At 41.1% G+C, this 14,765-nt stretch overlaps 9 protein-coding genes across 9 annotated transcripts; 5 read left to right on the top strand and 4 right to left on the bottom strand.

The window, feature by feature from the left end:
• Nucleotides 1–39: 39 nt before the first annotated feature.
• SOP4 (Sop4p) lies at nt 40–744 on the bottom strand (the record flags this gene model as incomplete). Its single annotated transcript, XM_003682276.1, has 1 exon — nt 40–744. The coding sequence occupies one exon, from the start codon at nt 742–744 to the stop codon at nt 40–42; it is 705 nt and encodes a 234-aa protein (XP_003682324.1).
• Nucleotides 745–1,429: 685 nt separating this feature from the next.
• Nucleotides 1,430–2,151, top strand: RPS14B (40S ribosomal protein uS11; the record flags this gene model as incomplete). The annotated part of the gene is made up of 2 exons (XM_003682275.1): nt 1,430–1,439; nt 1,745–2,151. 2 exons carry the CDS (start codon nt 1,430–1,432, stop codon nt 2,149–2,151), a joined length of 417 nt encoding a protein of 138 aa, XP_003682323.1.
• Nucleotides 2,152–2,343: 192 nt separating this feature from the next.
• RPS22A (40S ribosomal protein uS8) lies at nt 2,344–2,736 on the bottom strand (the record flags this gene model as incomplete). The annotated part of the gene is made up of 1 exon (XM_003682274.1): nt 2,344–2,736. One exon carries the CDS (start codon nt 2,734–2,736, stop codon nt 2,344–2,346), a length of 393 nt encoding a protein of 130 aa, XP_003682322.1.
• Nucleotides 2,737–3,254: 518 nt separating this feature from the next.
• RPL39 (60S ribosomal protein eL39) lies at nt 3,255–3,657 on the top strand (the record flags this gene model as incomplete). The annotated part of the gene is made up of 2 exons (XM_003682273.1): nt 3,255–3,260; nt 3,508–3,657. 2 exons carry the CDS (start codon nt 3,255–3,257, stop codon nt 3,655–3,657), a joined length of 156 nt encoding a protein of 51 aa, XP_003682321.1.
• A 503-nt stretch (nt 3,658–4,160) lies between these two features.
• Nucleotides 4,161–6,383, bottom strand: SWE1 (tyrosine protein kinase SWE1; the record flags this gene model as incomplete). Its single annotated transcript, XM_003682272.1, has 1 exon — nt 4,161–6,383. The coding sequence occupies one exon, from the start codon at nt 6,381–6,383 to the stop codon at nt 4,161–4,163; it is 2,223 nt and encodes a 740-aa protein (XP_003682320.1).
• Nucleotides 6,384–7,593: 1,210 nt separating this feature from the next.
• Nucleotides 7,594–10,032, top strand: SYP1 (Syp1p; the record flags this gene model as incomplete). Its single annotated transcript, XM_003682271.1, has 1 exon — nt 7,594–10,032. The coding sequence occupies one exon, from the start codon at nt 7,594–7,596 to the stop codon at nt 10,030–10,032; it is 2,439 nt and encodes an 812-aa protein (XP_003682319.1).
• An 82-nt stretch (nt 10,033–10,114) lies between these two features.
• On the bottom strand, nt 10,115–10,972 carry ATG36 (Atg36p; the record flags this gene model as incomplete). The annotated part of the gene is made up of 1 exon (XM_003682270.1): nt 10,115–10,972. The coding sequence occupies one exon, from the start codon at nt 10,970–10,972 to the stop codon at nt 10,115–10,117; it is 858 nt and encodes a 285-aa protein (XP_003682318.1).
• A 577-nt stretch (nt 10,973–11,549) lies between these two features.
• Nucleotides 11,550–11,948, top strand: RIM1 (Rim1p; the record flags this gene model as incomplete). Its single annotated transcript, XM_003682269.1, has 1 exon — nt 11,550–11,948. One exon carries the CDS (start codon nt 11,550–11,552, stop codon nt 11,946–11,948), a length of 399 nt encoding a protein of 132 aa, XP_003682317.1.
• A 173-nt stretch (nt 11,949–12,121) lies between these two features.
• On the top strand, nt 12,122–14,182 carry TDEL0F02940 (ferric reductase family protein; the record flags this gene model as incomplete). The annotated part of the gene is made up of 1 exon (XM_003682268.1): nt 12,122–14,182. The coding sequence occupies one exon, from the start codon at nt 12,122–12,124 to the stop codon at nt 14,180–14,182; it is 2,061 nt and encodes a 686-aa protein (XP_003682316.1).
• Between the last annotated feature and the right edge of the window lie 583 nt (nt 14,183–14,765).

Here is a 14,765-nt window from a genome sequence, read left to right as displayed (position 1 = left end):
AAAGGCGATGGTCACGTGAAAACACTTACCAACCATCGATTAGTCCTGTTTAACTGCATATTTCTCTCTTTGTTTCCTCTGTTGTTCCTCCTTGATGGCTTTAGCGGTATCAGGGTCCATTTTCTCAAGTAAGATGGGGAAAAGTATCACTGCGATACCAGTAATGGCCGCTGCTTGTTTCCAACGACTATCCAATAGTCTTGCCAGAGGACCTGTTTGGAAAAATCCCTTACGTCTTTGCTGATAGTAAGCTCTCAATGGAGCTAAATTTACCAGAGTTATTGTAATTTGTGGATCTGTTTGCAGAGATTCCAATTGTTCTGGGTATGCTATGTCTGCAGATGGGAAAAATTCTTTACCAAAAACGTTCCTGAAGGCTTTAATCTCGTAATTAGTTCCATCATTGTCTGAATTTTTGAATTCAATTAATATTCTGTTTGGTTTCAAATTATAATCGAGTGAACTGGAGTATAGTACGTAATGCGTTGTGGCATTTAGACCTGGATTCAAAGGTACGCCCTCAAACTCGAAATTTCCATCAAGATCCTTCAATTGCACTTGATCTGAGTAGGCATGGCTCTGGGAGTAGTTTCCTATCTGGTATAATTTGAAAATGGTCCTAGGGATGGTTCCACCTGTTATATTAAAGTGGGGACTCAAATCAAGCTTCCCTTTAATACTCGCCGACAAAGATACCGACAAAAGGGATGCTAAAATACACAACCAACTCAATTGCAACATCATACGCAGCAATCGACCCTAAGAAAGCGATTTAGTTAGTTAAACTCTCCTAATGCTCATCATATCGAGTAAATCTGTACTTATGGCTGGGTAAATCACTGTTATTTTTCAACTTTTATTTAAAGTGATAAACTGTCGCGCTTTCTACATCTCTTAGTTCCACTTAAAGAAACCGTACATTCCAAGAACGAGTATTATTGTAGTGGATTTGTGACGTTATGAACTGCTATTGTGCTTGCGCATTAGTCTCATAACACTTTTTTGTACCCCAGACAACATTCTCTCTACAACTCGTTCGAGATCAATCTTTCGAACGACTCTTATTGACATGGGGAAGACTTTACAAGCTAAACTTTCCAGTGTTTCACACGGGTCGAACATCTTATCAACTAGTACATTGCCCTCTCGTAGCTTGAGAAGAGAGCTATAACATACAAATTTATCGTGACAATCTTTTGTGACTGTTTCACGACATTTTAGGCTGTGGTGTATGGGTGTGCTGAAAATCCGTAAATTCTCTGAAATTTTTTGAAATTTTTGATTATTTTTCAGTTTTTACTTTTCAATGAGATACGACGCACTCAGCAGCATCGGATTGAATAACTTCATCTTATACTACTTGAAGAGCTCAATTTGAAATTTCAATCAATTCTTGGATAACTGTTTCAAGCAAACAAACAGATCCAGAATGGCTAAAGGTACGTGCAAGGGGTGATGTCCCGTTCAAAACCGTTTAGTTATTCTTAAAGAAACTGGGTTAAACAAAAAAGAGTTAAATGGGATCTTCATGATACCGACTTTGATTGACTTGAATCAATGTTTATAACAGGGTCCCGATTGAAATTCGCCACCCTGAGCATATTCAAGTTCACTTCTAAGTTCTCTGATACCACACTGATAATTTATTTGAGTTTTTTCGTGATGATATAAGATGGCAATTCAATTTCTTTAGGGACACTAAGCAGGGTTTTTTACAAGACTTTCTTACTAACTTTACTTCTAGACCTTGTCCAAGCTCGTGACGCTTCCCAAGTTTTTGGTGTTGCTAGAATCTACGCCTCTTTCAACGATACTTTCGTCCATGTCACTGACTTGTCTGGTAGAGAAACCATCTCCAGAGTCACTGGTGGTATGAAGGTCAAGGCTGACAGAGATGAATCCTCTCCATACGCTGCTATGTTGGCTGCTCAAGATGTCGCTGTTAAGTGTAAGGAAGTTGGTATCACTGCCGTCCACGTCAAGATTAGAGCTACTGGTGGTACCAAGACCAAGACTCCAGGTCCAGGTGGTCAAGCTGCTTTGAGAGCTTTGGCTAGATCCGGTTTGAGAATTGGTCGTATCGAAGATGTTACCCCAGTTCCATCTGACTCTACCAGAAAGAAGGGTGGTAGAAGAGGTAGAAGATTATGATTTGCTTCTATACAGTTATGTATACATACATATTTACCTAATCATCACACATTCTCAGCTAACAAAAATCTTAATTTGCATGCTTGCCAGCTTAGGTTTATAATTTGTGATCTTAATTAATGCCAATGAGAATTACCATGTAACTCAAAAGTGTACGATAATATATTATTATGATTATACAGAGCTAGATACTTAGTAAACGAAACCCAAGATCTTACCAGAAACGTGCTTTCTTCTAGCTTCTTCGTGGTCCATAATACCAGCAGAAGTAGTCAAGATGACGTAACCGAATTGTCTGGCTGGCAACAAGTTTTCAGTCCACTTCTCAATGTCAGCGATCTTAACGTTGAATCTTGGAGAAATAACACCACACTTGTTCAATCTACCGTTCAATTGAATGACAATCTTACCGGATCTGTGGTCATCGATGTATTCAAATTCACCAATGTAACCGTGTCTTTGCATAACTTGCAAGAACTTGATGATAACCTTGGAGGATGGTCTAATCAAGACTTGACGTTTACCGGTCTTCTCGGCATTGTTGATAGCGTTCAAAGCATCAGCTAGGACAGAGGTTCTGGTCATCTTGGATTGCTACTATTGTATAAAAAAATCCCAAAATTCAACTACAACTAATACCAACCAATTTAAGCTGAAATTGTACAATTTACCATAATCTTACACCAATGCAAACAGCAGCTCGAGCCTACCACTACGTGGAATCATCGAGGTTGCGTGCATACGCCTAGTATTTCATTATTTTTTCAAGTGACTGTTCTTTTAATTAGCGTGGTGTTTGTATTATTTTTCGTTGTGAATACTTGTGGTTTTTGGGTTTTTTCAAAATCTTTTCTCTGTGCGTCCTTCTAAAACTCGATGCGCTCTGCCTAGCCTGCCTAGCCTAGAGGGAGTAGGCTCAGCCTAGCGAGAGACAATCTTGCCTGGCTCTGCCCAGGAAGCTCTGCCTAACTTTCCTGTCCACCTTGGAACAGTCTCCCAGCACTGAATATTCCATGCCATACTGACAATCCAAGAAATGGTAATAAAGAGAAATGCACTGAAATTTCGTTTACATTTGAATAAGGATAATAAACCAAATAACGATGCCAGTATGTTTGATTGCAATAGATTAATGGATAAATGGATGAATGAGGTTTGAAGATTGAAGATTGTGTACAGATGAGAGAATAAGAACAACAAGAAGATAAAGAGATTGAAAGAAAGAATGAGATTGTTTTCCCGTGTGGTTTGCCGTTATTGAAACTGTACAATACAATCCCTCGAATTCTAGCTCACTAGTATCCAAGTGTGATTCACCAAGAATTACGTACTAACTTAAATCATTAATATTTCTAGGCTCAAAAGTCTTTCAGAATTAAGCAAAAATTGGCCAAGGCTAAGAACCAAAACAGACCATTGCCACAATGGGTCAGATTGAGAACTGGTAACAAGATCCGTTACAACGCCAAGAGAAGAAACTGGAGAAGAACCAAGTTGGGTTTGTAAGCATACTGGAGATTTCATTCAATTTTATTCTCACAGTTTTCTCAGTTACTCAACGAATCTCATATAAAAGATTACTTTTATAGCAATATTTGTAGATTTTAACGGTTTTTCACCATCGTCATTAATTTGTTGTTCATTGGACTATATGAATATGTTTATAGTTAGTCAAGACAAGAAATGAATCGAAGAAATCGTATCAGAGAGATTCCCATTGAAAAAAACACCACAATCATAAAGTTTGCTTTCAGATACTATCTAGCTAAGAAAAGTGTTCAATAAACTCATCATTTGATTTCTTCGATTCAATGTAATGACGTCCTCGTCATTACGATCAAAAATACTCTTTTTACTGGTGTCTTCTTGCTTAATGTCGAGTATATCTTCATGAAAGCTGTTTCCTTTTATATAGTGCAAGGTGTGAAAATCTATTTTTTTTAATGGCGCCCAGCGCCAGCGAGAAAGTTTAATTAAAAAATACATACACATTAGGGCTAGGATATTAGTTATGGAGCGAAAAAACCTGGTTTGGGTCCAAAATCATCTTCCTGAATGATAGCACCAGCTTGGCGAGTCATCTCCACGTAGATACATTCCTCAGTATGTAAAATTTCATTTGCAGTAGGTCTTTTCTTGTAATTTGGTTCGATCATCCATTTCACCATTCTTTCTAGGGATTCTCCATCAATTAAAAATCTTGGCACCCAGGGTGGAATCTCGGATTTTTCTTTCAATAGATTGACCGTATCTCTGTCGTGGTAGTCCGAGATCTCGGTCAGGTTTGTGTCGACTTTCGAATTGTCAGAGAACAGAGATTCCGAATGAATGTCATTTGCACTTAATCTCCCAGCGTCGGATAAATCACCAGAACGCAATTTGTGCCAGGCGTTACCGTTATCGGGTAAAACCACATTTGCTGCGATTTCTACTACAACAAGCCCTAGGGAAAAAATATCAGCTTTGAAATCATAGACGCAATCCGATATTATCTCTGGTGCAATGTATTCTCGATCGCCTTCATTTTCACTTCCGAAATCTTCCAAGGGCAGATGTGTTGCCATCCCAAAGTCAGCTAACTTTAAATTACCCTCAAAGGTGATCAGTATGTTTGCAGGTTTCAAGTCCAAATGCACTATATGACAAGAATCATGGATGAACCTCAAAGCTAAGCTCAGTTCCACAATAATCTTCCATATTCTCCAATCTTCCAACCTCGTCTTCTTCGCCACTATCTGCTCTTGTAGGAAACTATCGAGTGTACCGTTTTCACAATATTCAGTCATGATATAGAATGAACCTTGGTGTTTCCATGAACTAATGAAACCAATCACATACTCTTTACCTTCTTGATCCAATACGCTCTCACTGATCTCTGAAAGAATTTTAACTTCCTGTAAGATTCGTCTGATTGAAGAATGTTTACTTGGCTGTATCGCTTTGACAGCGTATTTCTTGTTAGTTTGTTGGAAAGTCACTTGGTAAACTGTAGAAAACTGGCCATCTCCTATGCTGGAGACGTTGGTGAATTTTTCAAATAGATGTGAATCGGGATTCGTCGTAACTTTTGCATTAATGAACCTTCGCGTATGTTTAGGCGATGACTCAGCAGTGCTTTTGTTGGAACTTTCTATAGCCTTTGTCTTGGCATTCAAGATGGATTTCTTGCGAGTAGGTGTAGTATCGGTACTACTACAACTTGCGTCATTCTGGTAAGCTTTTGAGCCCTTTGGCGGAGGTAATATACTGAAATAAGATAGATCGTCCGACTTTGGATCCTCTGTGCGTTGGTCGTTATTATCCGTCCCGTAAAGATCGTCAGTGAACTGTTGCAAACTGTTGGTCAGGTCATTGTTGTTCATGATAACAGAGTTTCGCGATTTCTTTATCTTCTTATATCGACTAACATGGAACTGCGGTGGTAATTTCTCATGTCGTACTTTGAAACCTCTCTCATTATCATCTTCGCTCAATGGATTGATCAGTGGGGAAGCGTCTATCATCAATTGCGGAATGGAATTAAAAGAAGGTGATTGCATATGGAGCGAAGTTTCTTGGGTCATATTGTAACTTCGGTTACTGAAGTTTGGTGAGCCACAGATTGAGTTTGAGAGCCTCGAATTCTCCATCAGGGGCGATTTCTTCACTGGTGTATCTGGTATAGAAAGTTTCTTCGGGAAGCTAGACTGTGCCACTTTTGACACTAGTCCCGTTGGGGCAAGAAACGCGGTTTGATCAGGTACCGCAAGATTCCTCGGCGGTGAATTCTCTTGATCATGCTCATGAAGTTCCTGAATTGGTGCCCAGGATAGGGCCAATTTTGAACCTGTCGGTTTTCTTCTCCATTTCTTCGTAATTTCTGGGTCGTTTATAAACGGAGACATCTCATGCTTTGACTTTCTTTTGCTATCAGCTGTAGTAGGAGTCGAGGGACTTTCATCGTTGAAAGGGGACCATCTATCAATATATTCATCCACACTACTATCGTCAACCTGTTTGTGGTCCCCCAACGCAGTATTACTTAAGGACAAATTCAAAGTACCCACACTCCTGGTCATCTTATTGTTTGCATAGGGGTAAAAGGTCAAAATATTGGAACCACTACCATTACTGCTTGGCCCACCTTCTAATTCTTCCTCTTCTTCAAACATATCGAAGTCATCATCATCATCTTCCTCTTCCATGATAGTAGGCTCTAAAGGCCCGTTTCGTATCTTATAATGGCCAACCATTGTCTGGTTCAGTAGAGAACCAGCAATTCACTTGATGTACTTTACCTCTCAAGATCAATAAGAGTGATAAAACCTGATTGTGTGGTTTTCAAGTGATGTGCGATTGCCTTTGCTAACCTTTCCCAACACCATGTGCATGTTCATTCTCAAGACAACAATGATTACAAGACCAATGGAAGCATTCGTGTTAGTTTTCCAAAGCTTGACGACCATCTTACGTGTTTTCGCGTCGCCGCCGTTTTCGTGTTTCGTCAGTTAAGATGGAAAGTCGCGTTCTTTCAGGAAATAGTCGATAACCAAGTCGAAAGATCTACTTGTTATGCGATATGAGATTACTAAAGGTCTGAGAGTGTGGTAATGCAACTAGGGTGTGAGCTAAGTCTCTTTCTTCCGCAGTCTGAGAGTTAAATAAACTAAAAAAAAAAAAAAGGAAAAATAGATCTAGGCCCCATAGGATTGCTAGCGATCTAAACACCCCCATTGGGTGTATTGAACTAAATTGAGCTACTAGTACGTGAAATCCCGTTTTTAAAGCTTGATTCCTACGATATTTCCTCGAGATGATGCTCCGCAACTTCAATTACCTTTTTAGGAAATGTGATTTACGGTGCGGGCACATAGGCACGGCTCTCGAGGCTTGGCATTACCAATAATTCCAACGACAGAAACCACGAACAAGAGGCTGAGCTGATTTTGCACTTGTAGTAGTCTGGTTAGGTAAGTAGAAGATTCAGATACTTGGAGAAAAATTGCAACGAAATTGGTTTACTGGTGAGAAGTTGGTCTACACACAGAGATCCAAGCCTACTCATATGACGCAAAAGTTGTAACCATCCATTTGTTTAGCAAGACCTTCCCAGCGTGCAATTTTCCCTCCTTTTCTCATGTTCAAGCTATGACTAACTCGACAGCTTTATGATTATGTGGTTTCCGTGCTAAAAAGATACAAAAAAGTTCCAGTAACACGGCATCTTCAGAGAAACTGCATCTCAATGACGAGACGGACACTTTCGTGATGGGATCGAGTATATGGAGCTGTGTTTGGGCTATGTTGAGAGGTCCGTTTACTATACGTACAACGTGACTATTTTTAATACCTCCTATTTTCTATGGGTAGCTAACATGAGTGGTCAAGGACCATTTAAATTGCCATTAGTTTACTCAATTCGAGCCATTTGTTCTGCTATCCAGCCGTCTCACTTGCATTGCAATGTCCCAGCAGGAAACTTTATATGCGGATAGCATATTGATATCTAAAAGTCCATATGAAGCTACTGAGACTATAAGGATTAGACTCTCTCAAGCCAAATTGATAAACAAGGACTTTTACCTGTTGTTTAAGGAGATAAGTGACTTGAAAAGAAATTATGCCCAGCAATTGCGTAAGATAGTCGCAGAGAATGAAAATCTGAACAAGATGTTGATAAATCAGATGTTGGAAACTAAAGTTCTCACCGCCAAAGAGATGGAAAATTTCAAATTTGATTCTCTTGGTGACCTAAAGATCGTTTGGGATTCTGTCTTAAGTGAATTGAAATCCGAGTTGAAAGCTAGTACGGATCTTTATCACACTTTGAACACTGAAGTTATTTTGGGACTTGAAAGATCCATGGAAAACGACGCTAAATGGAGCGAGAGCAAGAGACTTCACTCCAAACTGAGTCAAATCGCAGCTATGATAGACCAACATTCCAAGAATAACGACCGTGAGGGTAAACTAGAAGAAGCAAACAGGCAATGGGATTCTGAAGTACCTTCGTTATTCGAATTGTTTCAAGCTATTGACCATAACCGTCTAGAGATCTTAAAGAATACTTCATTGCGTTATCAAACGGGTGTTAGTGATTACCTGTTGAATGTGACTAAAAACAATGAGACTGCGACGACAAATCTCCTAGAATTTGAGCCTCAGAATGAAATCAACCGATTTGCTCGTGAAGCTGCTAATTACAAATTTCAAACTGTGACTGCCGAACAGGCCAACAATGAGCCAAGTCCTAGTGCGAAGGATAAGAGAAAGAGTACTCTTGGTAATATTGGGCATCGCTTTACTTCAAACTCCACTGTGTTGCACCATGATATGATGGATGGTGAGTTCTCTTCCAGCAAGAACAACAATTCCCTAAAACAGAAAAAATCTAGCAATAAATTGAGATCAAAAGTGGGCTCGATCTTCAGCAGAAACAAGAAGAATAAAAAGACTGGTGACAAACATACAGAGTCTGCGATAGTTGAGGGAGGCGACTCGTCAAATGATGAAGGCTTTTCGGCTCGTAGTAGATCTGCAACGGCAAGTACTCACCACAGCCAACCACCTCGTCGCCCAACTATGCAAAGTAAGGATTCTGATTCATTATACCGTGCTCCTAACCATCACATAAAGGCACCTACCAATAAGCAACTGCCACCAGTCGTAGCAGCTCCTGCTGAAACGCCTGTCAAGGATGACGTCGTGATTCCAGAAGCGGAACGCGATTCTTCAAGTACTCCAATGTCGATAACTCATCCACCTTTGCAACCGAAATCCAAGACTATGCCTTCGGAACCTGAAGTTGAAGTTCAACAAGTTTCCAAGACTGTGACTGACTCGAATCTTACCAACAGTAGACACGTTGATGCCAAAAACTTACACATCCGTACTCCTGCTCTTCCACCCTCTAGAAAACACCACCCTGCTAACAGAAACTCTGAAGTTTTTCAATCACAGACTCGAGCCTCTCGTAGTGGCAGCAATTCTGTTCTCCAGGATGGTACTACTCCACTAGGTGCTCAAATTACTGGCAATCTGGCGATGTTGAATCCACAAGCCACGGGCTCATCGACCTCGCTAACAGGACAAAATTTGTTTCAACACACATCCCTCGAATCGTCAGCGTTAGGTTTAAATGCCAGTATAGCTGAACTCATCAATGCCACTTTCAAAGATGGGGTTCTGCAGGACTCGCAACTAATCGGAGAGATCGCTTTGAACTACGTTACAAACACGGCTATGAACTCACCATTGCCAATAGAAATCAATTTGAAGATCCCTAAGGCTGGTAGCTTCACGAAAGTCATGCTGAACCAAGCGTTCCTTGAGAGGGTCGACGCGGAGGATTTCAAGATTAACCCTCAATTTATCGATGGCAGAACCTTGGGAGCTATCAAATACTCGATGAAGAACCCCGTAACGCCGATCGTGATACACCCTGTGTGGAGGTTTGAACCACACCAGGCAAGCGTAGTGTTGACTTTGAAATTCTCACCTACAGTGCCACAGGAGGTGAACCAACTTGTTCTAGAAGATCTTGTTGTGTTTGTATCGATTGATGGTGCTGAGGCAACTAGTGCTCTTTCGAAGCCACAAGGTTCTTTCAGCAAGGAAAAGAAGAGAATAATTTGGAGATTTAAGGAACCGGTAGTCTTGCAAAGAGGCGGAGAAGAACGTTTGATCGCAAGATTCCTCACTGATCGCACGGCTCATGAATCTGAAAAAGGCGTGGAGGCCAAATTCATCATTCACGATGAAGGAGCTACAAAAACTGGTGTCGGTAGTGATATAGCACTGGAGTATCAAGAACTTGATGAGAATAATCCATTTGGTGGATCCTGGAACCTTGCATCAACCACGAGAACCGTGGCTGCAGGGAATTACCACGGAACTCTGTAAAATCTCCTTCAAGTGTTTTTTATACCCATTTTATTAAATTTATGTAATCTGATTAATGACGTGACAATGTGCTGTGGAAATACTATCGTAGATCATTCTCTGTTAACCTTGGGACCAAAGTCCAACCCAACCGTGAAATACTTGTCAATGACGAATTTGAACGGGTATCATCAAGGCTAATGGTAGCAAGACTTTCAGATAAGCCTGATTGTGTGACGACATCAGAATCCGAGTCGTTGTATCGCAGAGAACAAGCAAGTATTAGATCTCTTTGTGGGAAAACAGAGGGAATATCTCTATATCGATTTGTAAACACAGAATGTGTTCGACGACTATTCCTCAACAAAGGCAACAGTTCTTTCGTCAATTGTTTAACGATGATAACTTGTTCATCACTGAGACCTTTCAACAACCCTGCAGAATAATTATCTGGTTTGGCTGCCAGTATTGTAACATTCTTCCCTAGAGCCTCTGGTGGTATTCCATCATGATCCAAACCCCAAGAATTGACCATATCTTGTACTCTGGAACAAGTCGTAGAGGGATTTAAAGCCATATTTGCTTCCGTGAGTCCACTTAGTTCGCTATTCATACACCATTCATCAATTCTTTGTGAGTTATTAGAAGTCAATGAGTAAAGAAACTGTCGTTGATTGCTTTGTGGTATCGATTCCGAAGTAGAGCTAGAAGTTGATAGGATCGCCAGTTCATCGGTCCGCACATCGGTATTATTCGCAGTAGCTTTAGAACTTTCACTGATAGTATTACCTGTAGGGTCATTCAGCACTCTAACATCCTCTAGACCACCTAAACTTTGAGTTTCAGACTCAAATTCGAACTCATCGCCCAGGTCACAAGGATAATTGCGGTTTGTCTCTGCTATCGTGGCCTGAATGGCCGAACGTGAGGCCCTCCGTCTCATAAGGTTATTGAAGGACATTTGTGATTGGTTTCAAGAGGCTCACGAGTCTCTATAAGATTAGTGTATGGCTTCTTGTAGCGTTTGATCGAGTATAAGCTTTTGTTGGATTGAATTAGAGGCCAGCCTTACGCAGAGCCACACTTAGGGCTAAAGCCAGGTGCTAGGGCTAGAATGTAGGTCTTGAAATATAGATTAGGGCTTTGTTAGGGCTCAAGAGGAAAAGTTAGGGCTCGCTAAGACACTAACATAGAGTTTCATATATATACAGAAAGCTTCACAACTACATTAAAAAGACCAGGCCAAGACGATTCAAGTGCCCTTGTCACTCTAACACCTACCAGTAGGATTGATAATGAACATCTTGTCTCGCTTCTAAGAGCACTATGGGTCACGTGATACCTCCTCAACTCTCAACACTAGCACTACCATCAAACTACTTCAGCTCTCAATCTATTTAGTACAGCTAGTCGTTACAGTCTCTAGTTAGGCTATACGTCTCTTTATCGACACTATCACGTGCGGAGTGCTTGGCCTTTAAAGAGCGTAAACACGAACACGACCTTGTTTCACCACCCAACTGAAACCCAAGCAAGCAATGTTCCTCCGTCAGCAAGTTCGTTCTCTTCACGCTACTGCCAGGAGACTGGATCTATCCAGAATGACCATTGTTGGTCGTGTGGGCAGCGAATTCACCGAATTTACCTCCAAGAACGATAGCGAAAGACGTTACGTCAAGTACAGCATCGCTTCTCAACCAAGAAGAGACGGGCCAACCAACTGGTACAACGTTACAGTGTTCAATGAACCCCACATCAACTTTCTAACTCAATACGTGAGAAAAGGTGCCTTAGTGTACGTTGAAGCGGATGCTTCACAATATTCGTTTGAAAGAGAAGATGGCTCCAAGGGAACTTCGCTAAATTTGGTCCAGAGGGACTTTAACTTGCTACGTAATGGTAAAATGGAGGAAACTGAGTCTGAAGCTGCCGAGTAAGTGGTCCTTTCTATAGATTGTGCTAGTATCAACACCTTTTTAACCTTTAGTTCCTTTGTGTCCTTCACGTGAAAGCTATTAAAATGCACCCATTTTAAAGTTATAATCGATTTTAAGCCATCTGGGCATCAATTCGATCTGGTTCAGTCGATCATGCTCTGAAAGGTTGTTCAATGATGATATCTGTTGTGGTTCTGTGTTGGAACTTGGTAGTTGTTGCAGCAGCGGTTCGCCATGACAGGTTGGAAGTCAATGCGGTTCAAGCTTGTGCGAGTATGTTAAATAAGCTGTCATGGGATTTTGAACCTGGATTGAATTACTTCTCGACGTTGTGTGAATACGAACCGGCTTTGGGATCTTGGTCGATTTGCGTTAGTGATGTACTGGACGATAGCGGACTGGCGGTTGATGAATATTTTAACAAAAGTTTTGAAACTGTAGGAAGCATCTGTTCATCGTTCAATGTTTCGTTAGAACAGTATACTGAATCTTTGCACAATGCTTCGAGGTATTTGCAGCCTTTTGATCGACATTCGACCCTTCATCATCCAGTATCTGTCGACAAAACTTTGAGAACAAGGGTTGTGAATGCATTTCATTGTTTTACAGGCAATTTGGATCGCAGTGACGATTATTCTGTGGTTTTGTGTGCGTATGTGGGAATTGTTTTGCTTATATGCGCATGCTTTAGGTTCTTCGATCTTACAGCGATCAACGCTTACTTGTTTCGATACAAATTTATGAACTACATTAGAGGGTACGTTGCACTGCCGACTTTGAACGGCACCCATTCGGCAGAATACAAATCATGGTGGTGTTTGTCGGGCTTACTTCCTAGCAGGCTCGAAACTTGCCATATAGCTTGTTTCTTCCTACTAAACATTGTCCTCCTGTCAACTGGCTACGAAGTAGACCATTACAACGTACTCTTTGACGGAAAATTAGTTCAATTGTGTAGGTACGTTGGTGATCGTTCAGGGATCCTAGCTATCGCACATTTTCCTCTTATCATACTCTTCAGCACAAGAAGCAACTTTGTGGAGTGCTTGACCGGCTTCAAGTATTCCACATTAATTGCTCTGCATAAATGGATTGGCAGAATTATGGTATTTGATGTCCTGGTCCATTCTATAGCATACACTGCGTACGCATTACTAACTCACTCTTTCCTCATGTCAATGGGCGAATGGTATTTTAGGTTTGGAGTCCTGGCCACACTGGTCTTGGTGTTGTTATCATTTTGGTCGCTAGGTTATATTAGGAAAAATCATTACGAAGTCTTCCTCTACCTTCATATTTTCATGGCAGTGGCATTTTTCTTCTCCTGTTGGAAACATATTCAGTCCATAGGTTGGACCAATTGGATCTATATTTCACTCGCCATATGGATTTTTGAAAGATTGATTCGAATCATACGAATCTTGCATTTCGGTGTGGCTACGGCTAATATCCAACTCATAGGTAAGGATTTACTGAGAGTAACGATACCCAAGAAATCACAATTTATGAAATGGAGAGCTCTTCCCGGCCAATACGTTTTCCTACATTTTATGGACCCCATGATATTTTGGCAATCACACCCCTTCACAGTGATTGATTCCGGCGACGAGTTGGTAGTGGTCCTTAGAGCTAAAAAAGGTGCAACCAATGTAGTTTTGAAACGAGTAATAGAAGCCACTCAAAATAGCTCTGATAAGTTCTTTACTAAAATGAAGGTATGCGTAGAGGGACCTTACGGAACCACAAGTCCGCTCCACCTGTTCAATAATGTACTATTCCTCTGCGGGGGCAGTGGTTTACCTGGTCCTCTAGCCCACGCAATCGAACTAAGCAAATCATTGAAACACAAGGTTGTTATTGACATGGTCATTGCAGTACGAAGTCTCGATATCCTAGAGGCCTACATCAATGAGTTATTAGAATTACAACGATCACAGGTGCATTTGCAAATATTCGTGACACGATCGGCTCCAACGGCCCAATACGGCAGCATATCCTCCAATATTCATGAGCAAGCTGTAGTACCAAGACTTAAACCATTTGCCACGTTTCACGTAGGCAGGCCAGACTTGCAAAGTCTCATAAACAATTCACTAAGCCAAAATGGTCCTCTGGCCATACTTACTTGCGGACCTCCTGTCTTTGTAGACAAGGCAAGAGATATTACTGCCAGCACTATAGTCAAGAACCCGACCCGAGTCATCGAGTACTTTGAAGAGTATCAATGCTGGTGAACAGGCCAGAGTGTACATAACATAAATAGCGCATCTAATCTTCTTCCCCGGTCTCAAACGAACAATACTCGAACGAGCTGCACGCTGATCGACACAATAACCTGTTGAGTAAATCCAAAAGGCTCGAGAGGCTTCCTTGACAGCTAGCGAGGTATGTAGTTTCGTTCTCCCCACGCCTTGCGCACTATGGAACTCGCTGGCTCATCGAGGCTGAGAATGGGGCTCGAGTAGTTTTAGGTGCATCAAAGATCAAGAAAGGAAACTTACGAGGGGTCTGGAAGGTCACTACTAAGTCGTTTATCAATCCGCGGTGAGTCGTTGAGGCTGTATGCCTCCGCTTTGTCATCTTCGCTATCAGTAGCTCGTTCTTGTTTGATTATCTAACAGGTAACCATCTGCATTCCGGTGCTAGAACCATGAATCGTCACAGTCACGGAAATAAACAACATTCAACTGTGGCCACTGATAATGTAAATGGTATATATGCACATCAGAATTGTCGATGATTCTGGAATTTGGTTCTTGAAACACGATATTTATATAACATATATATATATATATATATATATATATATATAGGGAG

The sequence above is a fragment of the Torulaspora delbrueckii genome, chromosome 6 (genome assembly GCF_000243375.1).
Source record: "Torulaspora delbrueckii CBS 1146 chromosome 6, complete genome".
Lineage (NCBI taxonomy): Eukaryota > Fungi > Ascomycota > Saccharomycetes > Saccharomycetales > Saccharomycetaceae > Torulaspora > Torulaspora delbrueckii.
This window is presented reverse-complemented; position numbering and strand designations above follow the sequence as displayed.